This window comes from Aspergillus caelatus (genome assembly GCF_009193585.1).
Source record: "Aspergillus caelatus strain CBS 763.97 unplaced genomic scaffold BDV27scaffold_269, whole genome shotgun sequence".
In the NCBI taxonomy this organism is placed as follows: Eukaryota; Fungi; Ascomycota; class Eurotiomycetes; order Eurotiales; family Aspergillaceae; genus Aspergillus; species Aspergillus caelatus.
In genome coordinates, this window is record NW_022475532.1 from 1 (window position 1) to 27655 (window position 27655).

Here is a 27655-nt window from a genome sequence, read left to right on the forward strand (position 1 = left end):
AAAAAAAAAAAAACAAAAAGAACGAGGACAGACGGGGCATTACACAGCACTCAACCTAGTCAGTTCAAGTTTTTTTCGACGATCATATCGTCACCATGATTCAATGCCATCGACTGCCATGAAAACTTTATGTCTGACTTGAAAACTCACAATACTATAATGATCTACATTGCTATGTACTATGTAGTGTTGGAAGGGTACACGAAGCTAATCGACTTCTGGCTGACGTCGACAAGTGAGTTGTATCATCATTGCGGCACATCGTGGTTTGGTGGAGCGAGATCTGCCTTCAACGCCAATAAACACGACTACATGGCTAGGTTGTTGGATGCAAATAGAACATCAACAATTGAGATTGCAATGTGAGTTTGAGATCTAACGGTAGTAACTTTGTATTAAGATAAGTTTGCTACAAAAGTATCAAGGGAATTGTCTTGGCCAATGTGTATCTGCGCCAAACACCTCGCTATAGTTGGCAACGCCGGTGGTAACAGTCATAAAAATGGGTCGTGATATCGCACTACAGTATGATTAGCCGAGCCCGCTGGCCAAATCTATCAAGAGATCATTGGATCAACGTCTCCGTTATTGGCCATCAAAGTATCGTTAGATGCGCCGTTATGACCCTGGGTGTTATTATCGCTGAGGCCCAAATCTAGTTTCTCCGGGATGTCCTTCTTAGCTTCACGGGCCTTTTGTTCCGCCCAGGCACGCAACTTGACCAGATTGCGCAACCGGGCTTCTTTACGAGCGCCCTGATTCTGCAGGATAGCTTCGTTCACGCTAGTGGCTATATCTTTACGCAAGTCAGGATGTAGGAGAGGAGCTAGAGCAGGTGTAAGGTTCTCAGTGGGGAAGATGAGGAGCGCCAGCGTCCTCTCAAGATCTTCCAAGAACTGAGGGTTTGTGGGAGCCCGGGGTGCGAGTTGCGATGTCGCAAACTCAAGGGCAGGAGTGATATCTCCGTCAGGTTTAGATGTGCACGAGCGAATCAGCTCCACAAGTTGCAAACGTAGGAGTGCAAAATGCAGGGGTGGATTTTCATCCAAGATCTATGCCAGCAAGGTCAGCACATAATCCAGAAATGCAAGTGATGACAAGCGACAATAACAATAATGTTTTGCTGATCATACTGACTGAAGATGTTTGTTTTTCGTCAAACCCCAAAGAGGTTTTACGAGTGGTGCATGAAAACTTGGTCTAATCCTAGCAAAGGGCCACGGGAGGTGGAGACAAGTGAATGGAGAAGATTCTTACCTGTGGATTCAGCTCGTTGATCTTTTCGATCGCAGCTTGGATATCCCCCGAGTGAATGGCAGTGCGAATTTCTACTCTTTCTTGAATAGCCTCTACATCCGCCCTGGGTTGGATGTTGGCCTCTGAAGCGAACTTCTTCGCAGCGGTTGGATATCCATTGGTAATGAGGTAGTCCATAACGAGATAGTTAATGTCACTGCAGACATGTTAGTCACCGTCTGTGATGGAGTTGGTAGACCAAAAGCATATAGCGAGGGCGATCGTTTCAGAAAGACAAGTTAAATATGTTCTCCTCAAGTGATTTCAGAGAGATTCCCAACTTGATTCAAGGTGCATCATTTGGACGGGCGGGGCCGGAAATGGCGGGAAAAAGAGGGAAACTCACGTCTTGGATGGCTTTACCTCATCAACCTTCCGCTCAAACTGGTGCCATGTTGGCGTTGTTGTCGAGGAAGTGGGAGACATCTGCTTCCGTTAAAACCAAGCAACCACGCACGCACAACACGTCGGGAGGCATACGTAATTAGCAGAAGCCATGGTTTCAGAAGTGCTGGTTATGGCAACACTCAATTGCCGTATTATTGCTGGATTGGCCGCCTGTGAAGATGGGGAGCTTCGCAGACGGGAGCCATGAGCATGTTGGGAAGAAAGAGAAGTGAAGAAAGAAGAGGAGAAAAAAAGGAGGAGAGCGGCGGGTTTTAGGTCACGTTGATTGCTAGCTAAGACTAGTGTTAGCCGCAAGCGAAGGTCACGGACCAGCCTAAGCTTAATGGGGTTAAGACCCGACAGGCTAGAGCGTTTAGCCATTTAGGGTATTGGTGCGAGTGACCGACAGCTAATTATTCTTCTTATCAGTCCCCAAGCGCCAAAACGACGCTGGGTGCTTGCTTGGTACTCCCAGTATTTTATGTGTATGATCTGAAAGTATTACACCACTCCGTGTCGGCAAACTAAATCTTTGGTGAGGTCCTAATCATGGAGTCGATCTCACCCGTATTCTCGTCGGGCACGGAGCAGCGGTACTCTCCACCATGGGAGGATTTGAGTATCATCGGTATCGCTGGTAGCTCAGGTTCCGGCAAGACTTCTGTGGCAATGGAGATTGTGAAGTCACTCAACCTGCCGTGGGTTGTGATTCTCGTAATGGTATCAATGCATTTCTTCTGTTTAACACTAGAGTTTAGTACAGTATCAAGTGAGCTTTGTGCCTCTAACGCTACTTGTATAGGATTCATTCTACAAGAGCTTGACGCCGGAGCAACATGCCAAGGCGCATAATAATGAGTTCGACTTCGACTGCCCAGATGCCTACGATTTCGATGCCCTTGTGCAGACCTTGAAGGATCTAAAGCAAGGGTACAGTGGCCCAAATTGTCATAAACTTTCAAATTAAACTAGGGGAATGCGGCTCAAGGCTAACGAACATGCCATAAAAGAAAGAAGGCAGATATCCCCGTTTACTCATTTGCCGACCATCAGCGTCAACTGCAAACAACTACGCTTTACTCCCCACATGTGATCATTTTGGAGGGTATCCTTGCTTTACATGACCCGAGGGTGCTGGAACTTTTGGATGTCAAGGTATGCCTTTGTTCTTCGTCGACGGCGGTTCAGAATGCTCACTCTTCTTTTATTAGATATTTGTTGAGGCGGATATGGATATCTGCTTGGGCCGCAGAAGTGAGTGATTTTTCCGACGTTCTAAGACAGCACTTCTCTAACGCAAGAGGAGCTAGTCATGCGAGACGTTAAAGAGCGAGGAAGAGATATCGAAGGCATCATCAAGCAGTGGTTTACTTTCGTTAAGCCGTCGTATACGAAATTTGTTGAACCACAACGGTCTATATCGGGTGAGTTGGTCATGTCCACCCCTCGAGAAACTCTTTCTGACCTTAATCTCAAGACCTTATAATTCCCCGTGGCATTCAGAACATCACCGCCATAGGTATGTGACCTCCATGGGTTTCTCTCCGTTGATACTAATTGTTCAGACATGGTTGTGAAACACATCCAGCGAAAACTCGATGAGAAGTCTGAGAAGCACAGAGCGGAGCTAGATCAACTGCGCAAAATTGCATCGGAATTGCAGCTTTCGCCTAACGTCATGGTAATGCCATCGACATCACAGTTTGTTGGCATGAACACAATTCTTCAAGACCCAAAAACGGAGCAAGTCGACTTCGTCTTTTACTTTGATCGACTCGCTTCCTTGCTCATAGAGAAGTGAGTCGACTGCGCATGCAACACAGAATTACACCCCAATCATCTTTAATCATTGCTTTCCCTTGATTCTCCCAACAAAGCATGGCAGAACCGATACGGATGACTGACGTTATCACCGAAACAGGGCCTTGGACTGTACCTCGTATGTTCCAGCTGGGGTAGAAACACCACAGAAGACTACCTATCAGGGATTGAACCCGGAAGGTATAATATCTGCTGTTGCAATTCTGCGAGGAGGCTCTTGCCTTGAGACCGCGCTGAAGCGCACTATTCCTGACTGCATTACTGGTCGCGTGCTCATTCAGACCAACGTGCAGAATGAAGTACCGGAGTTGCACTATCTGAAATTGCCTGAAAATATCCAGGAGCATACTACAGTTATGCTACTTGACCCCCAGATGTCTACCGGAGGAGCTGCTTTAATGGCTGTTCGAGTGTTGGTTGACCACGGCGTGGAGGAGCACAAGATTGTCTTTGTGACATGTGCCGCAGGGAAGATCGGGTTAAAGCGTCTCTCGACAGTATACCCGAAGGTTAGAGTCATCGTAGGACGGATTGAAGAGGAGCAAGAGCCTAGATGGATGGAGAGGAGATACTTTGGCTGCTGAAATGATTTGAATGTTGTAGATAAGGTTGAGCAGCACATGTTTGGCCGTGCCTATAATCGAATCGTGCGAGCTGGGAAGCATCCCTCTAGAGAATCATGACACACACACAATATATATATATAACCTCAAATGAAAGAATATCACTATATCTATGTCCTTCTGCCTGCATAGCTCAGGTTTGGGAAACGTGATTGTATTGAGTTAAGATCTGCTACACTAAAGCTAGTAGCACATAGTAGTCTGCGAATGCACGGACCACATCCAAGACCGCCGAAGAATCTTTGGCTCCGCCGCAAAAGAAAATTATCCTTATCACTTTTATCAACCACAAAAAAAAGTCAAGGCTACAATCAAACAGCCTTTGATTGTGGTACAATACAATAAATAAACGTCTTTAACTTCCTGATAATCATTTCATTTGTTTCCTTTTTCCTTATAACATACCATCACAATGCCAGACCAAAAGAAAAGTAAAAAGAGCGGCGGCGCCAAAAAGCAAGCCGACTCTGTCATCAGTATGTGCCTCTCATCTCTTCCATGCTGAAACGCCCATAACTAACAATCCCACCTGGGTATAATAGCCGATCCTCGTTTCGCCAATATTCAAACAGATCCTCGTTATCGTCTACCCAGTAAACGGCAGACACATGTGAAACTCGACAAGCGTTTCGCGCACATGCTGCACGACAAAGACTTCTCTCGGAATGCCGCAGTCGACCGATACGGACGGAAGCTTGCCCGTGATGATACGAAGAAGCAGCTGGAGAGATTCTATCGACTTGAGGGGGACGAGGAGGACGAGGAAGACGAGGAACATATGAGCGTGGCTGACGACGATGAGGTTCTTAAAGAACTGAAGAAGGCCGATAAGGCTAGTGGCACTTACGATCCTGCACGTGATGGAGGCTTTTCGTCTTCGTCCTCGGAAGAGGAGAGCTCTGACGAAGATGAGGACGAGGATGATGAATTTGGTACAGGCGAGGAGCTTGAGTTTCCGGATAAACAGCAGAGTGGCGTCCCCACAGGTGATGTGACGGAACGGATTGCGGTAGTGAATCTGGACTGGGATAATATACGGGCAGAGGATTTGATGGCTGTGTTCTCTAGCTTTGTTCCTACTGGTGGACGGGTACTGAAGGTTTCCGTCTATCCGAGTGAGTTTGGAAAAGAGCGCATGGAGAGAGAGGAGACGGAGGGTCCTCCAAGAGAGATTTTTGCTGCGAAAGACGATGATGAGTTCGAAGGGTTCGAAGATGACGGCTCAGATGTCGACTCAGATGAGGAAGAGGAGGAGATTAAAAAGGCAATGCTGAAGGAAGACAAGGGCGAGGAGTTCAACTCTACGGAACTACGAAAGTATCAATTGGAACGACTACGCTACTTCTATGCTATTTTGACTTTCTCGAGCAAGGATGTGGCGAAGCATGTCTACGATTTGGTCGATGGCGCTGAGTATCTGTCGAGCGCAAACTTCTTTGATCTTCGTTTCGTCCCCGACGACACCGACTTTTCCGATGATAAGCCTCGTGACGAATGCAAACGGATTCCAGATGGTTATCAGCCGAATGAATTCGTGACCGATGCGCTACAGCATAGCAAAGTTAAGCTGACATGGGACATGGAGGATAAGTCACGAAAGGAAGCTCAAGCACGGGCGTTCAGAGGCAGCCGGAAAGAAATTGATGAGAATGATTTGAAGGCTTACCTCGCCAGTGATAGCTCCTCTGAGGACGAGGATGAGGACGGTGGAGTGGAAGTTGTAGATACTACAAAGGAAGACGGCGGAAGTTCTAAGAAAATCTCAAAGAAAGAAGACGAGAGACAGCGTATGCGTGCTCTCTTAGGGCTGGGTACGGAGCCAGCACCTTCCTCTAAGTCAGACGGCCCTGTTGGCGAAATGGAAGTCACCTTCACCTCGGGTCTGGCCGGCGGCTCCAACAAAGACAGCATATTTGAAAATGAACCCGAGAAAGACGAGACTACGATCGAGAAATACATCCGCAAGGAGCGTGAGAGGAAGAAGCGGAGAAAGGAGAAGTTGAAGGCGGCTAAGAAAGGTGACAGTGAGGCCGATGAACAGGATGATGCGCCTGAACCGGAAGAGAAGTCCCAGGAGGAAGATCTGGGCTTTAACGACCCATTCTTTGACGACCCTTCTGGCAAGGAATCTACTGCAGCTCGCCGCAAAGAGGAAAAACGGAAGAAGCGGGAGGAGCGTGCTGCGGAGGAAGCTGCAGCCGCCGCTAAGCGAGCCGAGCTGGAGTTGTTAATGATGGACGATGAAAACAAGAATATCAAGCACTTCGACATGAATGAGATCGAAAAGGCCGAAAAACAAGCCCGTAAAAAGGGCAAGGGCAAAGGAAAAGGCAAGCAGGCGGCACAAGTGGTGGACGACTTCCAGATGGATGTCAGCGACCCGCGTTTTTCCCGTTTGTTCGAGAGTCACGAATTTGCTATTGATCCTACCAATCCTCGCTTCAAGGCGACATCTGGTATGAAGCAATTGCTGGAAGAAGGACGTAAGCGGCGTAGAAACCGGGATGATCGTGCGGACGAGGAAGAGGTCAGCCGCAATGATCAGAAGAAGACGAAGAAGCAGAAGAAGAGCGAATCCACAGAAGGTGGATCAGAGGATCTGAAAAAGTTGGTGGACAAAGTGAAGCGGAAGACGCAGAAGAGTTGATTGGTTGTATGATTCAGGCGAAGATCACCAAATTCTAGGGCAACGGCCAAACTGGATATGGATAGAATAAGCAGATAAGCATAAATTAATTTCTCTCTTTTTTTTTTTTTTTCTTTTTACATTTAACTTTTTCCCGCTGTCTTGTAGAAAATGTGAATTTGATATTCGACGAGACTTATTTCGTCTTGAGGGGTGGTTGTTTTCATCATAGTTTGAGATGGAGAAATGCTCGTGGAGATAATCTCACCTCAGCCCCTCCTCTCTGCGCTGTACGTGATAGCTGCATGTCTGTCTGGACGTTGTTCCCCAGATTAGGAAAATGGCAGGGAAGCGGGACGCGTTTATGCAGGATGAGGTGTAGTGTAACCGGTTGGGCCAACGAATGCCCCATGCCCGTGATCGGCGATGAGGCTGAGGATCATGTGTGCCTTCACCGCCCTTTCATCACTCGATTTACCCTCACTTTAGCTTCTCTTTCTCTCCCTTTCCCCATTCTTTTCTTTCCCTCTTGCTCTTCTCCCTCGTGGGTGTTTTTGTGTCTGGTGGAGCCTGTTACGTCCCCTTTCCCCTCCAATTCCCTGTCTCTGATCCCACGCTATTCTGTGAATACCCCTCAATTGCTTTTTTTTTCTTTCTTTCTTTTCTTTTCTTATCATTAGCCAAATCAACCAAATTTCTCCCCTCCCCTCCCCTCTTTCCATTGCACAGACTTCGCTGCCCGCTTCTTTCATTCTTTCTTTCATTCTACCTCCCCCCAAGTAACACTAGTCTTCTGTTCAAACATTGCACCGTTGTCGATCTGTTCATTTGATCATGATTGCTTACTGGTGTGATTGAATCATGGGGAACTGCAGTTCCAAGATAGTTTAGCTGTCTGGCTGTTGGTTACCTGTTTTCTACTTTCATCATTGCCAACAACATTGTGCTTAGCGGGAACGGCCCCTCTTGCCCTTTGATTGATTTCTTTGTTTCTTTCCCTGCATACGGATCCTTGCCTGTCACCATGCTGGGCCGGTTACTAAGTACTGCAGCTTCCACGTTGAATCCGGCGGCCTATTCTGCTAAAAATCCCCATCAGCTCGAGTCCGTCACCGAAGAAGAGCATACCTCCGGCCTTCTGTTCCCTGATGCAAGCCTCCTCCGTCGCTCGAATACACATGCGTATCCCCTTCATACGGCTTTCATTTCCCCGAATGCTTCCACCGCTGGTGCCTATGACGATCGGGGAGGGGTTGACTTGGATCCTACTAAGGACTTTCGTGTAATCATCGCTCAGAATGCATTGGGAGATAGGGATGCGTGCGTGCTGCTGGATACTCGTGCTAGTTCGGAGTCTGCCTCCTATGGTCTTGGGCTGGAACCTCAGGCATTTGAAAGCTCGGGTGCACGGCATGCTCGCACAGTCTCGACTTTGACCCGGGGACCTCGACGAGGTTACTTGTCGCAGTCGTCGACAGTAGAACCAAGTCCGCTTTCATTTGCTGCAGAAGCCCGCAGATCACCACCAATGTCGTCTGGTGCTTTCATGCGCGCCCGTGGCCGCAGCTCCACGTTATCACCTGCTGGAGGCCCTCACGATCCAGGTTATTCGCGCCATTCGACAGATTCGAACGATGCTGGTTTGTTGAACTGTATCTTTGGCAGCAGTGCATTCAGCTATCGAGGATCCTCCACGAAGATGCATATTATTTCTGCCGATGACGAGCCTGGTAGGACTGCGAGTGCCTCTCCCGCCTCCCGCAGTTCTTTTACCCGAGCCTACACTACCGGGAGTTCATCTGCCTTCGTGAATTCGAACCGCGGGAATGACGGAAAACCACCGTCGAAAGTGACCATTCTTGTAACGCGGATGTTTAGTGTCAATCTGCCGGAGGCGGGTGAAACCTCTCCAGACAGACAAGACCTTGCTGCTTCCTTGTATCAAGAATCACTCCCAGAATCTGGCTTCCCGTTCCCCGACATTGCCAAGCGCAAAAAGATCAAAGAGAAGAAAACTCCAATGTACGCTGTGGCGATCACGATCCAAATCCCTCTTCTAGGTCGTAATGTCGGTCGTCCTGTTTCTCGGTTCAGCACCCAAGGCTCTGACTCGCCCAGGCCAGGGATGTCGTGCTCGTTGGATTCGGACTACCGCTGGCGCTCTGGGTTCTTAGACGACAGTTTGTCACTTGCTTCCCCTCCGGCAAGCCTGGACGAAAGAATTGATTTGCTAGTGGATCATTGGGATGTTATTAACCGTACCTTGTCGCATTTGGAAAGACTCTCGCGGAAAGAGATCCTGTTCCTCCTGAAAAAGGTGGATTCGTCGTCTGGGATACACCCGAAGCCAGCTAAACCCCCCAATATGCAACGAACAAATCAAACTATAATTCACTTGCCCGCGAACATCTTAGCGGTGAATTCAAAGCTTCGGGAGGAGGCTATTCGCAGTACGCGCCGTATCAGCACGGCTCTTCAAACCCCATATGTGGTAACAGGACAAAGTCGGTGGGGTGTATGGCGCGAGGAAGGCCGTTCGATTGTGCGCAACCTTGGGGACAAAGACCATAGTTTCTTCTTCTTGGTGCTCATTACCGCATTCTTGGGGAACCACACGGAGTGGCTCAATGCATTAGGCCCAGAATGGTGGCGACGCCGACACTATATACAGCAAAAGGCCCAGCAACAGGATTCTGATCCGATCCTAGCGAACCGTACTGTAATTGTGTCCCCCGACAAGATGACTGCTCGTCGGCTTATATTCTTACTCTCTGCGTTTCTTCCCCCCAAGCAGCGCTTTGAGCCTCTTCCGTCACCCATTCGACCTGGCACATCTTCCTCAATGCGTGCTGTCTCACAAAGTCCGCCCAATGTTCCCGTCCTACGACAGGAGTCTCTGCGCAGAGCCATCGAAAGACGGTCTCGTGCGCAACGTTTGAATCTCGCTGATAGAGATCAACACCAGCGATCTGTGAGCGTGTCGTCAAGTGAAACTGCACACCGCTCGACAGATGATGCCGAGTCCGCGGCTCCAATGGAATTCGCAGCAACCAGAAGAGGGTCCGATGCACGTTCCATTAGAACGTTAGGGGTCCCTATACATGCGAAGGATGCGCGCAGCAAGAACACTAGCATAGCGACAACATCCACTGCAACCCCTGGTAGCACTGTCCCTGTCCCGCATTTTGCTTCACTGAGCCGGTTAGAACGGGATAGGTCGGACCACTCCATGCATGAAGGGACTGATAGTCTGGCATCTGAGAACCTGCTGAAGAATTTGCAAAGGAGTGAAAGCTCAGTGTTGAGCACCAACAGTAGTGTACCTTCAACTACTGGCCGATGGGGTAGCCTGTTCTCGGGATTATGGAGTTCACGCCAGGAGTCATCCACCGGAAGTAGCGAAGCAGTTTCATCAGCTGAGATTCGCAGGCGCTCTGTCTCTGGCTATACACCGCTGCCGAAACGAGGCCCTCCTACCTTAAGTCAAATGGTAAAAGAGGTCTCGACTGAAATGCCCGAAGAAGCTCCTAAAGTGGCCACAAGTGGCAATATTTCGATCCCTCACTCCAATACTCAGCATCTCGAGGAAGATGTGCAGGATCTTTCATTAACGGTAGACCATAACAGAGAATCTTCTTTGAAATTATCCGTACGCGGCGACGATGGAATTGTCGACGTTGACCTTCCGTTGCCTGGCTTTGTTTCGCTTTCTTCGTCAGGTGACTCTACCATGACATCGCCGAAGAAGACGCGGACCTCAGTGACTAGTGTGGATGCCGTGGCATCCACACACAGCAGTGGCTCGGGCTTCCCTTACGCGCCTAGAGAAAACGACGGGCCTAATATCAATGTTGCTGGTTGGCTGAGGAGCTTTCACGATGACTTTCTGCTTCAAGCAGTGCGGCCTTATTCAAGCTTGGAAGCCGATGTGAAACGCGCAATGCAAGCTGAACCTACCCCAAGCCATGCTTTCTCATCCGAAGCGGATGGATCAGAAAGATGGGTAGATGTGGCTACGACGCTAATCGCTGACGCAAGAACTTTCACGGTCAAGCGACTGCGCCTAAGACGGAAAGCTATTAACAATGTCTTTTGGCGAAGCCCTAATTCACCGTCCATTTCTCAACCTGGTACCCCTCGTCACGTCCCTGGAGGTTCTATCTCGTCTTCCAGCAAAATATCTACCATATCTCCGATAGAAGGTTACGAGCCCAATGAATTTGAAGAGCGTTTTGTCGAAGAACCAGTCATGGATCTGGACGGCACACTGGTTGATGCACTTGAACGTGTTCTTGCTCAAAGCGGCCCATCGTCTTTGGCCCACTCTCGGGCACCGTCTCCCTCGCGGGCTCGCAAGGGTGATGATAAGGTCACATCAGACGCAGCCAATCGGGATGAGGCCCAAGTCCCTTCTCTTGAGGTTCCTCGCACTGAATGTCGCAAGCTCGTCTTGGGGGCACTCGAAGAAGTAGTTCGCAGCGTGACCGCTGAGCATTGTCGGGAGGATGTTGACGGGGAGATTGCTATGGCAGACAGAGAACGCAAGCGTTCATTAGCTGGGCCCGACAACACGTTGAGGGAAGGAGTGCGCAGGTGGCTTCTTGACGTTGAAGAGGCTTGGTAATTCTTTTTCTTTTCTTTCAGACTTTATTTCCTTCTAGCCCAGCCTTTTTCTCTCTTACTTTTTAAACTTTTTTCACATCCCTAGGTCTGTTATAGTGATGGATGCTAGTATTTTGCTTTCAGCAATCTGTCCATTCACAGACTTTTCTCTCCTTTACTTCATACACAGGTGGAACTTCCCGGTTCACCAACAGCAGAGCAGGAGTTAGTCTGTGGCCATCTTTATTATTGCTTTCTGAACATCATGATACCCATGTGTTGTGTTTGTTTGTTTGTTTGTTTTTTTTTTTTTTTTCCGCTAGTCTTGTATTTTCGACTCTTGACTCACCATTAACATGAGTGAAGATGTGACAGTCTTCTAGCTAGTTTCTATGATTATTCTGCTTGAAGATTCAACCTAATACATGTCTACCAAACAATCAAACAGAAACTCTAGCACATTGTTGAATGAGTTTTGTTCGTAACGTTTTAAAGATCATATATCTCTCCGTTAGTAGAACTCTGCCTAAATCACTGATGACTCGGTCTTGTCACCAGTGATATCCTCCTCCAGCTTAGGAGAGTCAGTCAGGTAGATCTGTTTTATCTGGGACATTGGTGTACTGTACGTGTGACACACTGCCCCGGCGCAGATCATTGATTTAATCGCTAGAGACGAAGAATGGTGTTGATTTCCTCTTCTGTGGGTGTGTGACTCAGCTTATTTATTATGTCCCTGCTCAAGCTATCTGGCTTTGGTCACGTTCAAGCTAGTAGTTGGGTTAACAACTAGCGAATAATGGCTATTGTATATATCTTTTTTGTTTTCTATATAGCTACTGAAGAAACCCTTGATAACGGGCTCTTTTGCAGGCCTGGTTCCCTCCTTACGTCTTGTATTTGCCGTTGTATCTATTTATCAGGCGCTTCGTGATGACGGTGGCTATGCTATCCTCTGATATTATAGACTTCATATCTTCTGCACTTGGAAGCTGGTACTATATAGTTTCGAGGCACTGACAGGGTATCCTAGTCAAAATGAGTTCATTTTCCAGTCATGTCAATAAAGAATCTAAAGGTCTATAGTTTAGAGGCTAATGTTCAATCCGAACCACCTTCACCCCGGCATCATCGGCAACCACCTCATCCCCTCTCACGGCAACCTTCACAGTCTTCAACACCTCATGGGTCTTGCTTGGATCAACGACCTGGACTGCCACTTCATCCTTCAGCGATCCATTAACCAGCACTTCGAGACCATCCAGCGCATCATCCTGCGGCGCTTTCAGTTTCGGGTTAATCGGAGTGACCGAGCCCGGCCTAACGAGAATCGGGAGAGTATCGAATCCATGCGTTTCTGTGTACCATTGGCCCGGCTCGTAGGTCTTGCTGTGATCGAACCACGAGATCCACTTTCCTTGAGAATCCTCAGGAGTCCGAGGTACATAGAAAGTGACGGTACCCTCGTCTGTGAAAACGGGGGCAACGAGCAAATTACTGCCGAACATGTACTGTGTATCAAGCGGGTAGGTATTGAGATCATCCGGGAACTCGAGGAACATGGGTCTCATGAGCGGGGTTCCTTGGTCATGGCCTGTGAGGGCTTCGGCGAGGAGGTAAGGGGTGAGGAGGATCTTGCGTTTTACGCAGTCGCGAAGGACTTCTGAGCAATCCTCACCGTAGATCCAGGGGACTCGGAAGGAAGAGGATCCGTGGAGACGGGAGTGTGAGGAGAGGAGTCCGAATTGGACCCAGCGTTTGTAGAGGGCTGGTGGCGGGGTGCCCTCGAAGCCGCCGATGTCTGAGGCCCAGAAGACGTAACCTGAGAGCATGAGACTGAGACCACCGCGGAGAGACTCGGCCATGGCTTCGTAGGTGCTTTCGCAGTCGCCGCCCCAGTGCACAGGGTAGATTTGGCCTCCGGGGCTGGTGCTGCGAGCAAAGAGGAGGCTGTTGGATTTTCCGTAACGGTCGGTCATGGTCTCGTAGACGACTTTGTTAAACAGGAGGGTGTAGTAGTTGTGCATGCGGGTTGGATCGGATCCGTCGTGATACTTCACGTTTCTGTAGGGGATACGTTCGGCGAAGTCGGTTTTGAACGAGTCGACGCCCATGTCCATGAGGCGTTTGAGGTGGTTCGAAAACCATGTGCAGGCGGCAGGATTCGTGAAGTCTACAACGGCCATACCTGCTTGCCAGTAGTCCCATTGCCAAACTGAGCCGTCGGTACGCTTTGTGTTTGTCAGTATGAATCCCCGGTATCCTCCAACTTGAGCGAACGCAGTGGGGCCATACCTTGATGAAGTAACCGTTCTTTTTGCCCTCCTCGAACAGTGGCGATGCCTGTCCAACGTACGGATTGATCCAAACACTGATCCGGAGATCGCGCTCCTTAAGTCGCTGAAGGTAACCTCCAGCGTCAGGGAACATCTCGGAGTCGAACTCGAAATCGCACCATTGGTATGACTTCATCCAGAAGCAATCGAAATGGAAAACACCCAATGGGATATCCCGGTCCCGGAAGCCGTCGAGGAAGCCGGTGACGGTTTGCTCGTCGTAGTTTGTGGTGAAGCCTGTTGAAATGAAGATTTTTAGCATCCAGAAGCCAATGTCAATAGGAGGGAGTGTACGTACTTGTAGTGAGCCACAGGTTGTAACTCCAAGATGGAACCAAACTAGGACGCCCGGTCAAAGCCGTATACCGTCTAATTATCTCCTTGGGAGTGTTTCCATAAACCACAAAGTACTCCAATTCTTCACCGGCAATCGAGATGTTAACTCGGGTAGTTCGCTCTGACTGCAGCTCCAGGCTGACTTTGCCAGGGTTGTTCACAAAGACACCATACCCCTTTGAGCTAATGTAGAATGGAATATTCTTATATGTCAATTCAGATGATGTGCCTCCATCTTCGTTCCAAATGTCGACACTTTGTCCGTTCTTGACGAATGGACCGAACCTCTCCCCAAGGCCGTAGAGTTTCTCGCCAACCCCGAGGTCTAATGCAGCAAGCATGTATCCCTGACGCTCAAAGAAGATCCCATCGTCCCAACGAGACTTCTCTGTAGTTTGATCGCCAACATAACCGATGGATCTCCAGGAGTGACCAGTGAGCTTCCCTTTAGCACCCGAGAACACGAAATCCAGTTCGTTGGGTGCTGTATTGATGGCTAAGTTCAAGGGGCCGCTGCCATAGTTCAGCTTCACGTTCTTCTCATGGTCAATCTTGGCATGGCCAGTCGACGAGCTCAACTGATAGTGGGGACCGTTATCGACTTGTCCTGCCCTGGATATCGTTTGTCAGTGATGAAGCGAGGTGTGCAAGAGTCAATGCCACCTGATTCTGAAACGAATCACACTTGAATGAACCTACCAGTGGACAAGTTTGACGCCGATAATTCCTTCTAAAGGAGACTTTACACTTGCAGTGACGGTTGCTAATTCCGACATTTTGTTAGTTTTTGTTCATCCAGGATTAACCCGGAAAAACCAACCTGAATTAAGCGTGTCACCACGATGCCTCTGGAATTTATTTAATAATAAATCGACTTTCTCATTATTAATGTGCAGTCTCTCGACATTGTTCATCCAGTCAATTCGAATGCCTTCCTGCGAAATCGTTAAATCAGACTGATCATGAGGCAATTGCAAGTATACTTACGCGCAGGCGCCACATCCCCTCGGTGAACTTCATTTTTGCGGCTCTGAGGGGGGTTTAGGCCTGAATAATTGTCGGCTGAATCCAGAAAGTCCACTAATCAAAAATAAATGCGCAATTGACGAGTCTGGTGGCGCAAAGAGACAGAATCACCTCTATATATTAGACCCAGTAGCGGTATCTCGTTCTAGCGCATTTGTTCGTAGGACTTTCAGACCCCTCATTTGAGAGAAAGGGGACAGCTAGCTCTAATAAGAACGCGTCCACTTAGCCGATTGAATCTCCTCAGTCGTCTGATGGTGGCATATTGAGGCGGGGTAGCTCTGGCCGTCGCCTAAATAGATTCGGACCTTGTTGTCTAGGGGTTTGGGGTTGATAGTGCTTCAGACTGATTGAGCCAATCATATTGGGACATAATGGGCCGCTAAACTAGCTGCACAACAGCATTGGGGGGAATTAATTAACCTCATTCTGCCTGAACGGTTAAATAGATTGAGCCGAGCATACGATGTAGTCTGTACGGAGTAGTCTTGGTCCATCCTCTCTTGGCGGCGCGGGTGGAAAACCGAATCCTTTGCTAGTTGATATTGTCAAAGGAAGTAAGTCCACGTGCTCCCCCCGAGCCTGGGGCAATCAAGCCGATGTACGGAGTAGTACATAACATCGTATTCTTATAGACAAGTAGTGCATAGAACGATAGAATATGTATTATGTCTAGGCGCTAAATGCGTTGCACATATCCGTAGCTATTATGTATTCATCTCCAAATCCTCAAGGTAGTAGTAGTACTTTTCATCAATTCTCATAACGCATTTCCTGACCGAAACTACGTGTCATGAACCGGGGTATATCATGCATATGACTAACTTCTTATGTTAGAGAAAGTGGCCTCAAGCTGCCGCTTCTTGGACTGCCTTTGGACATATTGCTATCATCTCGCGACAGATTTCTCATCTCAGAGAGTGGCGCGGTGATATTTTGTGAGGTTCTTGATGGCAGACCAGGTGGGGGTGATATGTGATGGCTGACGACACTGGCAGGTAGTTCAAGAGAGGGTATGGACGCATCCGTAAGTGTCGTAGGCGCCGGGCCGACTTTGGTTGAAGTCGCCCGCACTTGCGCCTCACTGTAGAATTGCTCAAGTCTAGCCGGATCATTGCAGAAGTCTGCAAACCCAGTAAGAATATGCTCGGGGGCCCGGTACAGATTTGCCGAATCAATGCTCGCGTGCCCCTGAGGACTCAGGGGGCTATGGACCTCGTGGACTGGCCGAGCCATGGGCGAAAGGCGTGGAGAGATACGGTCCACAGGATCGTAGGTCCCTGCACGTGCTCGATATTGATCAGGCCGGTCTAACCGCTCATGTCTCGGCATGTCTCGGCTGGCAGCACTGCGTGTGCTGACAAGTCGGTTGGCAAGAAGCAAAAAATCTCCTTCGCCAGTGATCTGAGCTAGAAGACTGCCAGATCGATGAATATATTGAGGGTATTGATAGTCAGGCATGCCCCAGGAATATGACACTTCAACATCCGCGGGATAAGAGGACCTGGCCTCAAAGTCAAGGACGAAGTCGAACTTCCGTAAGAGGGCTTTATGGAAGTACTGATGGTCCAATGTAACCGGCTGGGAGAATGACTCTGAGTTACACTGAAGTGGAATAGGGCCCTTAGGGGGAGGAACTTTAAGTTGGACGCGGTATGGCTTTCGGAATGGCTGTGTTTTGTCAATAGCGCAGGCTTCGGCAATGGGAACTTGGACGAGCTTAAGTCCAAATTTCTCGGCTGTCGAAGCCCACGACAGGACCGTATCCTCAATGAGTTTGGGAGTGGTATTCATCCAGCTGAGCTCTATGTGGAAGCAATTCTCGGGATTATGCAGTCGATCATAATGAAGATCAATGACCTCTGGGCGATTTGAGCGTTTGCGGGGGTCGACGTCGTATTTCATAGTTTTAGACAACGTGATCGAGGCTTTATTTTTTAACTTCGACGGCGTGCTTGGAGTCTGCAACTGTGTATCCTCGGTACTGTCGGAGCGGGTATGGCCACTTATAGGGGAGCCTTTCGAGGCCTCACCCGCCGGGGTTGAAGGAACTGACTTATCCGGTCGTATTTGGGGGAACCAGCTACCGCGAGATTCAGGTCGCGAGACACGATACTCGCTAGAGATCTGGTAGAAATAATTGCCATCCCGGAAGTTGTGTCGCTTTTCTACATGTTGGAAGAGACCGTGTTTCATCAACTCGTTACCAAATTCAACCGCCTCCTCCCGGCTGTCCACGTCGCGGAAATTTTGGAGCAGCCAAGTCGTGAATTCGAAGCCAATGAAACAATTGTAGTGCAGCCGCCAATGCCACCTTCGATCCATCATTCTAACTCCCTTTTCACCCTGAATTATCTGCGCCAAGGATGATAGACTGATACTAGAGCGCTCGAGTAGCTCTGACTCCGGAAGTAGCTGTGCAGGGGACGAGTCTAGGCCAGGATCCACAAGTATGATACGGTCTAATTCAGCCGCAATAACCTCGGATGGATTCCGTGTCTGGTACATAATGTTGAGTGGGTTCTGGTCCCTCTTTTTGTTGGAGCTTTCAAACCGCTTTTCTTCCGGAGGGATATACTTATGGCGCTGCCATATATGTGTGAGCTGATTAATGCCAAGCAGATGAATTTCTTCTTCGTTGTCTTCATTGAAACCATGAAGGCGCCGAGATTTGAAGTGCAGACGCATCGGGATCAGGACGTAGCGAACACGCCAGAAGTGGAGTTGTTGGGCTGGATTTAGCAAGTAGTCTCGGTGGCCGGCCACATAATTATCAGCGTAGTTCCAGTTGTATTCCTCGTACGTCGAGTCTAATTTTATATCCTTTACCACATATTCGGGACTCAGAATTGTTCTCATTGCCGGAGAATACAAAGTGAATTTCCTTTTCTGATCAGACGCCAAAAGCGAGGACGTTCGATGCGTGTATCGCGTGACTTCAATCTCCGCACCTTCGACACAAATAAGTCGATGGATTGAGTTGCCTTTGGACAAAAAGACCGTAGCCCCGGGCTTTTCCAAGCCATGAGTGTCGAATACGTTCGGTGACTGGAGGGAATATTGTCCGGAGGCTTCAACTACATTTTTTCCAACAACAATTTGGAACCCGTGGGAAAGCCGTAGTGAAATCATTTCTCGGAGAAGCACGCCTCTGGTTTTAGGCGCCTCAATACCCTCTGAGTCTTCGTTAGGGAAGACGCGGTATGGTGTCTGCAAATAGTCCGAGGCAAGTTCACTTGGCGTGGGGAACTCTTCTGTGGTCAGCGGGAGAATAGCCGGGGATTTCAAGCTTTTCCATTTTACCACCGCAACATGGGGAGGCCTCGGATAAGCATGCTGCCAGCGCCCAAACCAGCTGGTGTCTCGTAAAACTTCTCTTGGGGTGTTGCAGGGGTTAATTGAGCGAACCCAAGGAGCCAATGCCTTGCTTTGTGGACATTTTGAGGATCCGTTGCGCGATCCAGTACTCAAGGTTACCTCGAATTTAGGCCCATGCCGTCTGGGTTGAGCTGTGAGGCGCGTATCATCGCTTAGAGGGATCTCTGTAGTTGTAGTCGAGACCGACTCCGGGATGGCTGGACGTCCTTGCTGCTCTGTATCTTGTAGCGGCTGTTTGGGAGGCACTTTGATCGATATCGGTCTTGATGGCGTAATGGCTGCGTTCTTGATTGGCTTTTGGGGTGTTTCTGGGGCCAGGTCGATTACGGTCGATGCACTATCTGACGCACTCAAAGAATCCACACTTCTATTGTCTGCAAGCACACCCGACAACTTCCTTGAATTTGATGTCGGCAAGCCTCTGGCGTGCTCAACATTTACTTCTGTGCTCGCCTGAGCTCTGGGAGGGGTTGAACTTAGGCCACGGAGAGCGAAGCTGATTGTGCGCGATATACGCGGCAACTTTGCTTTGGAGGAGCTTTTTAGGGCTGGTTTCTTGGGAGAAGCGCTTTTCGTAGACACGGGGCTTTTAGGGGCTGGAAGTGGGATGTCAATCTGTCGCGATGCTGAACGAGTACTTTCGTTTTCCCTAAGACGCGATATCGATCTAGCAGAAATCCTTTCGTGCGCATTAGATGCTTTCACTTCTGGCTCACTAGGCCGTTTAACTCTGGACGGCTTCCGGCGATGTCGTCGCTTTCTAAAAGGCTGGAACACATTTTCGTCATAATTGTCCATCCAGGAAAGCACAGTTTTTGGCGTCTTCTTTGATATAGCAAGCATTGTATCCTTTGAGCTTGCCATATTATGAAGGAGCGGCTCTGGTCGGAGACTGTCGCTCAGCTGATGTCGAAAAGGAGAATTGCGCCTGAAAGTAGCCTTAGGAGGAACAAGACTACTTGGGCTAGAACCAAGGGTGGAACTGGCCGCTCTAGAGATATTCTGCCCTTCTGAGAGGTAGGGGATTGATATGTTTGATTGTTCACTTTCCATCACACCCATCATTTGGATTTCGTACATTCGCACCCGCGGAACGAAAACTTTCGACTGCTTAGTGACCGTGAATGGAATAGGCGCATTGGGGTCTTTTTTCAAGATACGTCGAGACTCTCTGTAGGTTTCAGGGTTCCAATATGATATATCAAGCCAGTGGGGAATCCCATAATTCCATTCATTTGACCGACCAGGCCACTGGGATTTAGAGCTCATCCCTGTGAATGAATCCAGGAGAGCTGACTTCGGGGAAAGGTGCGGCGTCTTACTTGATAAGCTCGCAAACGAATGGCGCATCTCAGGAGAATAACCGCCATGCTGAATATCGCCGAATGTGGCAGTAGTAGGCCTATGGGCTGGCTCCCGATACTTGAACAGAGGTACAGAGTGGAGAGGCATAGGGCTAAGGCAGACGAGATCAATGGCGATCCCACGGTTTGTGAGTGCTTCAGTGGTGGAGGCTAATGATTCGTATGATACTTCAAAAACACCGCTCCCGGGCGTAATGACTATAATTGAAGTACCTGTATGAACCATATCACGGTCAATATGGTCGAATGCCAGATGTGAAGATGCAAGATGGATAGCTTCGAGTATGTTCCCACGGAGGGCGGTGCTTGGCCGCCCTGCAATGGCTGCCGGCCGGGATTTGGATGCACCGGTTGCGTTGACTGTTGGGGTATCCTCATTGTGTACACTGAGTATCGATACGTCCCTTAGGAAGGTCCTGAAATCCTTCTTTAGTTCATCCAAGATAGTAGTCCAATGGCCACTCGCCATGTCATTGACTACTACCCGATAGAAGTCCCTTGTGGGAACGTGATTGGGACCGAACATGCTGGTCAGGTTCTCTGAACTAAAAGTGGAAGAAGCAATGGCCGATGCATCATACTCAACCCGTGTGAATAATACGATGGTCACTAGATGCCTTGCATCTGAATTGACCCACCGTTTAAACAACTCGGGGAGGAACCCATTGATAACTCTGCTAAATAGAATGTCTCCGGTGCCTTCCGAATCGAAATCCCACATTTCCCTTGACATCTGGATGAACAGGACGTACTTCGCCGATTCGCTGCGGAACACTGGAATGGTTTGGGGTGAGAAGAAACCGGAGAGGACCTTTTTGCCACGAATAAAGATATTTTTTACAGTTGCCTTGATACTACCAGTGAATACGATTTTCTGTCCCTTGTAAACGATCCTTTCTGCTAACTCCGACATGACCAGCCTCCACATGTCAGACCTGACCATATACTGGTCACGGAAGGAGATATCAATATGAGAGGCAGCGCATTGAGCACGGTCTACAATCGAGATATGAACGGTTGTCCGGTTCTTAAACCCGAAAATGTTGGCGATACTTGTAGTGACCGAAAGCTCTAGCTTGGGATTTCGTGTCTTTATCTCTTGCGGCATGGGTTTAACCACGAAGAGGCACCGACTTTGCAACGGGGTCTTAAACTTGGACATTGAGTCTGAATGAAGCGTAGAGCTCGATTCAACATGGCTATCGCGCAAAGATCTCGATCCAAGATCTGTTTTAGCAGAATGTGTGCCATCTCCGGGATACCGAGCAGGTAATATCTCGATCACATCGCCAACTTCCACGCCCATGTCGGTGAAGGCAGCCTGATTGAACAGGATTTCCTCCTTGGAGAAGGTCTCATCATGGACCCAGAGCGAACATTGGCGACGATCTAAGCCAGTAGAAGATAACCGGATGGTCCTCTCATCGGGAGTCGAGGGTTTCTCACTCAGACCATCGGTCTGAGATAGTGCCAGGGAACGAGTAGTAGAGAGAGTCTCTAGACTGGCAGCACTCACCTGCCTCAAGTGCGAGTGCTTCATGGGTCCCCGTAGAGACATTTTCCCCTCTCACCATCGCATATTAGATTGAACGTCCTGCGATGTCCCTGAAAGGTAATCAAGAGCGGCTCGGCATCGATTGAACAACTCACTCGGAGGTTATCAAGTTACAGCTCCCTATCCACAAAATCCCACACGGTCTTTAAGGGGAAGGCGGTCAAGATTGTATTATCACGTGTTACAATTGTGCCTGGGGCATGATTTCACCACGGCCTCACAACTTACATAGTAAGTGATGTGCTATGTACTAGTCCTGTAACGTATGCAAGAGGCTCCTGAGTGTCTGTGAAAAAGCACGCCAAAGAAGTGGAACCTCAATAAAATACGGAGTACTGCTTAGAACTTAATTATCACCTCCTTGCTCATTCTATGAACACCCCTGTTGTCACATGCACGTCCACCGTGTCATTAAAGAGCTAAAACCTGATTTGGTGCTGGCCTCAGATACAATTTATGGGGATGTAAACTAGTACGTATGACATACACCTATGCATGTGTGGGGTGTCCTAACGTAGTAAGGATAATGAAATCGACGTCCTAAAACCATACCGAAATATGATGATACGCCTACAGCCGACTATTGGGGCCTAACAACTTACCTGTTTAGGTAGCGAACCGTGGGCCTACCCACCCTACTGTATCACTCCGTAAGCAATAGCCCAAAAGATAGATAGATAATCGGCATGGCCGGCGTAAAATCTCAGCCTCGGGGTTTGATTAGACAGGTGTCGGGATTTGGGTCCTAAAGGTACAGCCATTCAATACATTGGCACTAGTGGATGTCAGGCTGCGTAACCTGTACCGAACCCACACACATCATTAGATCGAGAGACTTTCCAAATTTTGATCGGGCACCGCCGATACGTTGAGATAGCCCCTTGTACGGAGTAATTTCGTACTGATACGGTCAAATCAACTCTGACGTGGAACATTTATCCGTACGCAATCCTACTCGTGAGTCCTTCGAGACTACTAGAACATTGTGGGACTGAAACTTTTAGCTAGTTAATCAACTGATTGGGCCCCCAGTCTGAACCCATGGAACGCTCAGTGACCCTCTACGTAGGACGGAGTATCCTTAGCATACTAAAGTAGTACGTACGATGTATCTACATCATCGATGGTAGCTAGTGCCAGACCTGTTCCATACCAACCCTTCCCCGTAGTCATTTGAGAGACTCGAGACAGTCGGGCCACCCCACTGTCGATATGCAACCCAGCCACCTGCGTACTCGACACGATGGTAGTATAGATGCAGATAGCTAATTAGTTCTTGAATATGACTAAAGGATTCTTGAAATGAGAGGTCCTAGCATATGTGCCAATTTATAAACTGAGTGGCAGCCGCCATGTTAAATATCTCTCCCAGACGAGTCGCGTAATTGTGTCTGCAAAAAAGGCTCCGACGATCTGACACCGAACGGCTGGTATTTGCTTGGAGGGTGGACCGTACGGTATGACCCGTCACCCAATGTTAAGTCAGGGGATGGTAGATCAATACTTACGGAGTAGAAGAAAGACGCTGAGAGTACCGGCCAGAAGGAACCTTTCCCACGGGCCGAATCGCCAGCGAATGACAGCGTGTCTCGATGGAAAGGTTAGCCCCACTCTGCACAGGTTGGATAGGAGATCAGCGACCTTCACTTAGGCAGCCCCTAGGTGCTTTTCACACTAAAGTACCTTGTCTACCTGGATATATAGGAGCGGCATTAACTAGTGAAGCACATCTGCTTTTAAGTCATCAGCTGATGTGGAGCTCTGCATATTCAACCAACTCAAAGAGGCACGATCCTGGTCAAGTGGCGTCAATTGTCGGTGACTTACTTCCTACTTAGTAAGGCCGAGCGGAACACTTACTAAAAGATTTTTCGAGTCGCAAGAGTGGAGGGTAATAAGATGTTCTAACTTCACCTAACTCATGTACTGGTAGATCCTTATCGTGCTTACTCTAAGGACCAATACCTGATGGGTAGGGGAAGTGAAAATAAAAAGATAAATAAAAAAGATAAAGTAAAGAAACAAGAGAACAGGAAAACAAGAAAGTAGAGGTAGAGAGGGAGGGAGGGAGGGAGGGAGGGGAATGGAAAAAAAAAAAAAAAAAAGAAAGAAAGAAAAGAATAACCTTATACAGTAGCACAGTGTATCTAATGATTGATATTGCTTGATCAGTTCAGGTTGAGTCGAGGTGGGCGGCAGTCTGCTCCAGTTACCGGAGTGAAAGTTACTTGGGAAAGGCGGCACAAATTATCAGAACTGAAGAATTGAGATGGAAAGAATTGATAAGGTATATAATATCTGGTCGAAAGACCACCGAGATGGGTAGACCATGAACGAATCCACACCTGCCGAAACCATGAAGTCAGCTCCAATACACTAGGTGTAACCATAGTGGACCGTAGCAAGTTGTCGAAGACTTGAGATCTTTCGGATTTCAAGTTTGGAACGGCACCTGTTAGGTCGACAAGGCAAATGAAATGGGTTCACTTAATGCCCCCTCCGTTAGGTAGTCGTGTTCGGTACAAAGGGGGCAATTCAACAATTCCAAGGTTGACTGGCGGTGTACACTAATGTGGGTGCACTGGCACAATAGCGACCCCAACCAGGCGTACGCCAGTTTTCTAAATGTAGAAAATCTCGGGACCTTCATAACAGTCAGTTTTTGTCATTGTCCGCGTAGACTCTAATGTCAGGTTCCAAAGAATTCTGAGAAAGTAGGTCTCTACACACGAGTTGAGCCCGCTGAAACGATAAGTCTTTCGTTGACATCGCAGCTAGCCAGCGCGACACCTTGGAAACTTTTTCCCAAGCCGTCCTGTGTTGGACAGTTCCTTCCTTTGCAAGGAGTAATAGCTCAGTCAGGAGCACAGCGGTCGATTGCATGAGAAAGTGCAGGACACACCACCAAGGTGAGACATGGTAGACCCATGAAGGTTCCGGCGAATTGGGTAAGTGGTCAAGCATTTGGCCAGCCAGATCAACGCACATAACCGCCATTGTATTACAGAAATTTCCTGGTATTTCAACACCCGGGGCCTTCCGTGTGAGACGACTAAGACATGGCTGAGTAATCAAGATCTTGGCACTGTAGAAACGGAAGGCGAGACATGACCGCTGCCTCTCAAACGCTTGGTGACCGTGAGTAAAGTGGAAGGCTGTAGGAAGCCGAGAGAGCCATGCGTCTACTTTGCCGTTCAGTGTGGAGATGGCTATCTCTACCTCACGCCAGGACTTTCGAGCAGCTCCTGGAGCATATAATGTGTCAATAGACTCTCGCATTATCAATCCTAGGTCGACGAGACAAAGAAAATATAACGAGGTATTCGGCGTGAGTGAGTCCACAGCATTGTAGGCAGCTTGCCCATATTGTTTACCCTGGTACGACATTGCGGGCCCGAAGCCTTCTGAAGTTGTAACTTCGTTGGTAGATTTTGTCGAGTTCCTTGACGATAGCGCTTCCATGAAGATGTTACGGCTCTCATTATCCATAATAATTTGAGCGACGTTATCATCTAGAAATTCTTCCTCCTGGAATGGCACCGGGTAGGGTGTAGTACAGAAGTCGCTGCTGCAGTGAGGTGGACGGCCAGTCATCACAGAGAGTTGGATATCTAGCATGTAAATGGACCACCATACGCGATAGCGAGTCTCTTTAGACGTGTGGACAACCATACTGCTCTCGTTGCGTAGATTCAACCCCATAATAACGGCAGATCTTATCGAGGTACCACATATTCTCCACGACCTGCGTAATAAACGGAGAAATTAGACATAAGCTTTGGGTTACGACCAGACCAGACGCACCTATTGACTTGTCCCACTGACAAGAGATAGAACGATGTTAGACCCTCCACTTGCACCTGTTGCAGATTCGGATGATCCAGTAGAGCCACGTCACTCATACTGAGTTTCCATGCCCGTGAAAAGTATAAGGGCCCATCGTCTGGTGTATCCCGGGCGTCAGACTGCATCTGGTGACAGTACCTCGCAGCAATACCAAAAATTAGATTTAGTATCGCCAGCCATCTTTTTCCTGGCCGCACGAAAGGAGTAGAGTAGAAAGACTTGTACTGCCTCAAGAAGATCGCCTTGCCGATAATCGGGAAGAAAGGGTGGATGATGGAGAAGTAAGTATCCACGAGCTGGTCAGCAAGCATTTGCGAAGGCCGCTGCATGGGATCAACATTATCTATGACAGGGATGTCCGAATCATCGAGGAAAAAGCTCACAGAAGCAACTGACTGGCGATCCCAACTTTCCTTGGGACTGGGAGTGACTGGACTGGAGCGCTCAAGCATTCGCCTCAACCTGTAAAGCCATGTTATCTCGGAATGTTCTCCTACAAAACCTATTGCTTGTATCTTCTCATCACGGTTAAAATCTTCGTTAATGTAATCCAACGCCACTAAGGAGGAAATCGGATCAGGATCCGGATCAGCTGGAGTATCAGCTCCTCTAACAGTGGATAGAGAGACTGAGGCCTTGCGACCAAATGCCTGGTCATTGCCGGCGCGTTGCTGAGGACCGTTGGTTAAAGAACGAACTCGGGGAGTACGGAGGGAAAAAGAAGGACCTACCTCATTTACAACCTGCTCGATATGTTGGGCAGTTTGCGAATCCACCTTCGAGCAAACATCTTCCAATAGGGCTTCATAAATATGCTTCTGGTTTGTCAGATCACTCAGTTGCCTATTACCCACCGTCAGAAATCCAAAATCTAATCTTCGCGAGTCGTCACACAACCCACTTGGCCATCTTCTCTCGTTTCCGATCGCCATACGAGCAACGAGTGCCGGCTTCTTGGCATCGCTGACAAGTCGGGCGATGCCCACTACATTTGGCTTTCTGTTCTCGACAATTCTCGCATGCCCGGCTGACCCGTCCACTGCTGGTCCAGTTGCTCGGGTTTGCTGATCTGGGAATTGCTACCTTGGAATTTAAAGCTCGTTCACCAGAAAACATAGGCGAAGCACCTGCGGGGTTTTCCGCAAAGCCAGCTACCATGTCGTAGTTGACGGAAGGTGCATAGGACGGCTGCGAATACTGAGGCACCGCCCAGTCGTTGAAAGTCGCCTCATTTCCTGGATACTCGGATGAAGACGAAGAAGTGTAAGACGGATAATGAAAGGGAGGAGGACGGTTGGGGTCGGACATTGTCACAGGAAATCTTGCCAACCCCCCTTTGTCCCGGCCCTCTGATAGTGCGAACAACCTGGATGTTAACACACTAAGCCCGAGCAAGTGTTGAACATTAAGAGTGGCTTAAGAAGTGGCTTACAAACACGGGAAGCAGCGATGTTTCCTGTCAGCCACGGTAACGTACGAACAAACATACCTATGAAACTGGCGGTGGTAAAGTGAGGGACCTAAGTCTGCGCCAGGAAGGCTTGTGGTAGGCTGGAGCTCACTGCCGTGTTCACTGGCGCGGGAGTCGGCTCGCTTCCGAGTTTGTAACCAAGGTATCAATACTCGTGGACATACCTTCCGAGTACCAACCCTGTATTAAACAACACAGAGGCTCAAGACAAAAGGGTACGGTTGTACCTAATAATCAAAAAAAAATGCAAAGGGGGAAATTTTTGGGCACCGCTATGGTATTGTTGGGTTTTTTTTTTTCTTTTTTGCGTTTCTGCCCCTTAAATTCTTTCTCTTTCTTTCTTTCTCTTCTTTGTTATGTGTAATTTTCTTTACCCCCTCTTTATTGACGATCTGCGGCCCTGTTGTGGTTGTGTTTCTTCATGCTTTTTTTTTTTCCTTCCCCCCCCCTTCTTCTTTTTTGTTCTGGTTCTTTTTTGAGCATGTTCTCCTTAAAATGAAGACATGGCATTTCACGGCAGGACCTCGTATTATATAAGGCAGCGAGGTCACGGGAGGTCCTCGCTATACCCAATGATTCCCCCCCTAGGCAACAATTGCATCTTAACTTCAATGGCTGTATAGTCGCACAAGTTCCAAATACCCATGATAGCCTCAGACAGGAAGGAGCCATATGCCTTGATAGCATGGTTGGTTCACTGATGCAGTAGCATCGGACTCCAGGTTCATATCATGAACTGAGATGGTTTTTAGACCAGTGCATTAGTACTACCACCCTGTCATGTCGCTCGCAGTGACCTATTCACATCGGTCTCAGGGTGCAAGAAGCATCATTGCCACCCTCAATTGCAGGGCCGTGCAACGGCACGAGAGTTCGAGAAGCTTCTAGAATCATGGTGTGGTCTTTAGCGTGAAAACACTCTGAGGCAACAAATGTGTCACTAGAGAGCTATATCATCACAGCCGTCAATTAGAGCTTCGACACCCAC

General features: G+C 48.6%; 7 protein-coding genes across 7 annotated transcripts; 3 read left to right on the forward strand and 4 right to left on the reverse strand.

The window, feature by feature from the left end:
- Positions 1-335: 335 nt before the first annotated feature.
- On the reverse strand, positions 336-1913 carry BDV27DRAFT_136305 (uncharacterized protein). Its single transcript, XM_032068732.1, has 3 exons — positions 1643-1913; positions 1258-1453; positions 336-1052 (listed from the first exon to the last, which is right to left on the reverse strand). Exons 1-3 carry the CDS (start codon positions 1720-1722, stop codon positions 558-560), a joined length of 771 nt encoding a protein of 256 aa, XP_031922421.1. The 5' UTR covers positions 1723-1913; the 3' UTR covers positions 336-557.
- Positions 1914-2126: 213 nt separating this feature from the next.
- On the forward strand, positions 2127-4236 carry BDV27DRAFT_136311 (uridine kinase family protein). The gene is made up of 8 exons (XM_032068733.1): positions 2127-2403; positions 2486-2613; positions 2694-2838; positions 2895-2937; positions 2994-3107; positions 3161-3202; positions 3249-3480; positions 3605-4236. Exons 1-8 carry the CDS (start codon positions 2233-2235, stop codon positions 4086-4088), a joined length of 1359 nt encoding a protein of 452 aa, XP_031922422.1. The 5' UTR covers positions 2127-2232; the 3' UTR covers positions 4089-4236.
- A 160-nt stretch (positions 4237-4396) lies between these two features.
- BDV27DRAFT_136312 (pre-rRNA-processing protein ESF1) lies at positions 4397-6865 on the forward strand. Its single transcript, XM_032068734.1, has 3 exons — positions 4397-4603; positions 4670-5673; positions 5794-6865. Exons 1-3 carry the CDS (start codon positions 4540-4542, stop codon positions 6772-6774), a joined length of 2049 nt encoding a protein of 682 aa, XP_031922423.1. The 5' UTR covers positions 4397-4539; the 3' UTR covers positions 6775-6865.
- Positions 6866-7325: 460 nt separating this feature from the next.
- On the forward strand, positions 7326-11678 carry BDV27DRAFT_136314 (uncharacterized protein). The gene has a single exon (XM_032068735.1). It carries the CDS (start codon positions 7778-7780, stop codon positions 11375-11377), a length of 3600 nt encoding a protein of 1199 aa, XP_031922424.1. The 5' UTR covers positions 7326-7777; the 3' UTR covers positions 11378-11678.
- Positions 11679-12403: 725 nt separating this feature from the next.
- On the reverse strand, positions 12404-15268 carry BDV27DRAFT_136316 (putative sugar hydrolase). Its single transcript, XM_032068736.1, has 6 exons — positions 15015-15268; positions 14848-14962; positions 14727-14790; positions 13990-14639; positions 13651-13928; positions 12404-13586 (listed from the first exon to the last, which is right to left on the reverse strand). Exons 1-6 carry the CDS (start codon positions 15045-15047, stop codon positions 12450-12452), a joined length of 2277 nt encoding a protein of 758 aa, XP_031922425.1. The 5' UTR covers positions 15048-15268; the 3' UTR covers positions 12404-12449.
- A 474-nt stretch (positions 15269-15742) lies between these two features.
- On the reverse strand, positions 15743-21460 carry iml1 (GTPase-activating protein IML1). The gene is made up of 4 exons (XM_032074812.1): positions 18782-21460; positions 18406-18562; positions 18135-18375; positions 15743-18101 (listed from the first exon to the last, which is right to left on the reverse strand). The coding sequence occupies exons 1-4, from the start codon at positions 21351-21353 to the stop codon at positions 15882-15884; spliced, it is 5190 nt and encodes a 1729-aa protein (XP_031922426.1). The 5' UTR covers positions 21354-21460; the 3' UTR covers positions 15743-15881.
- Positions 21461-24005: 2545 nt separating this feature from the next.
- BDV27DRAFT_149660 (putative C6 transcription factor) lies at positions 24006-26504 on the reverse strand (the record flags this gene model as incomplete). The annotated part of the gene is made up of 4 exons (XM_032071094.1): positions 24006-25095; positions 25155-25867; positions 25937-26039; positions 26098-26504. 4 exons carry the CDS (start codon positions 26502-26504, stop codon positions 24006-24008), a joined length of 2313 nt encoding a protein of 770 aa, XP_031922427.1.
- Positions 26505-27655: the final 1151 nt, after the last annotated feature.

Excerpts from the sequence above, each read along its gene's own strand:
- BDV27DRAFT_136305 (XM_032068732.1), bottom strand. The coding sequence starts at position 1,722 with ATGTCTCCCACTTCCTCGACAACAACGCCAACATGGCACCAGTTTGAG. Across the intron at positions 1,454-1,642 it reads GAGGTAAAGCCATCCAAGAC|TGACATTAACTATCTCGTTA; the intron begins GTGAGTTTCCCT and ends ACATGTCTGCAG. Across the intron at positions 1,053-1,257 it reads TCAACGAGCTGAATCCACAG|ATCTTGGATGAAAATCCACC; the intron begins GTAAGAATCTTC and ends TTGCTGGCATAG.
- BDV27DRAFT_136311 (XM_032068733.1), top strand. The coding sequence starts at position 2,233 with ATGGAGTCGATCTCACCCGTATTCTCGTCGGGCACGGAGCAGCGGTAC. Across the intron at positions 2,614-2,693 it reads TTGAAGGATCTAAAGCAAGG|AAAGAAGGCAGATATCCCCG; the intron begins GTACAGTGGCCC and ends ATGCCATAAAAG. Across the intron at positions 2,938-2,993 it reads TATCTGCTTGGGCCGCAGAA|TCATGCGAGACGTTAAAGAG; the intron begins GTGAGTGATTTT and ends AAGAGGAGCTAG.
- BDV27DRAFT_136312 (XM_032068734.1), top strand. The coding sequence starts at position 4,540 with ATGCCAGACCAAAAGAAAAGTAAAAAGAGCGGCGGCGCCAAAAAGCAA. Across the intron at positions 4,604-4,669 it reads GCAAGCCGACTCTGTCATCA|CCGATCCTCGTTTCGCCAAT; the intron begins GTATGTGCCTCT and ends TGGGTATAATAG. Across the intron at positions 5,674-5,793 it reads ATGAATTCGTGACCGATGCG|CTCGCCAGTGATAGCTCCTC; the intron begins CTACAGCATAGC and ends TTGAAGGCTTAC.
- BDV27DRAFT_136314 (XM_032068735.1), top strand. The coding sequence starts at position 7,778 with ATGCTGGGCCGGTTACTAAGTACTGCAGCTTCCACGTTGAATCCGGCG.
- BDV27DRAFT_136316 (XM_032068736.1), bottom strand. The coding sequence starts at position 15,047 with ATGAAGTTCACCGAGGGGATGTGGCGCCTGCGC. Across the intron at positions 14,791-14,847 it reads TGGTGACACGCTTAATTCAG|CAACCGTCACTGCAAGTGTA; the intron begins GTTGGTTTTTCC and ends TGTCGGAATTAG. Across the intron at positions 13,587-13,650 it reads AGAACGGTTACTTCATCAAG|CGTACCGACGGCTCAGTTTG; the intron begins GTATGGCCCCAC and ends ACAAACACAAAG.
- iml1 (XM_032074812.1), bottom strand. The coding sequence starts at position 21,353 with ATGTCTCTACGGGGACCCATGAAGCACTCGCACTTGAGGCAGGTGAGT. Across the intron at positions 18,563-18,781 it reads TAGAAGTGTGGATTCTTTGA|CTCAACCCAGACGGCATGGG; the intron begins GTGCGTCAGATA and ends CGCGCCTCACAG. Across the intron at positions 18,376-18,405 it reads GTTTTACGAGACACCAGCTG|GCCTCCCCATGTTGCGGTGG; the intron begins GTTTGGGCGCTG and ends TGCTTATCCGAG.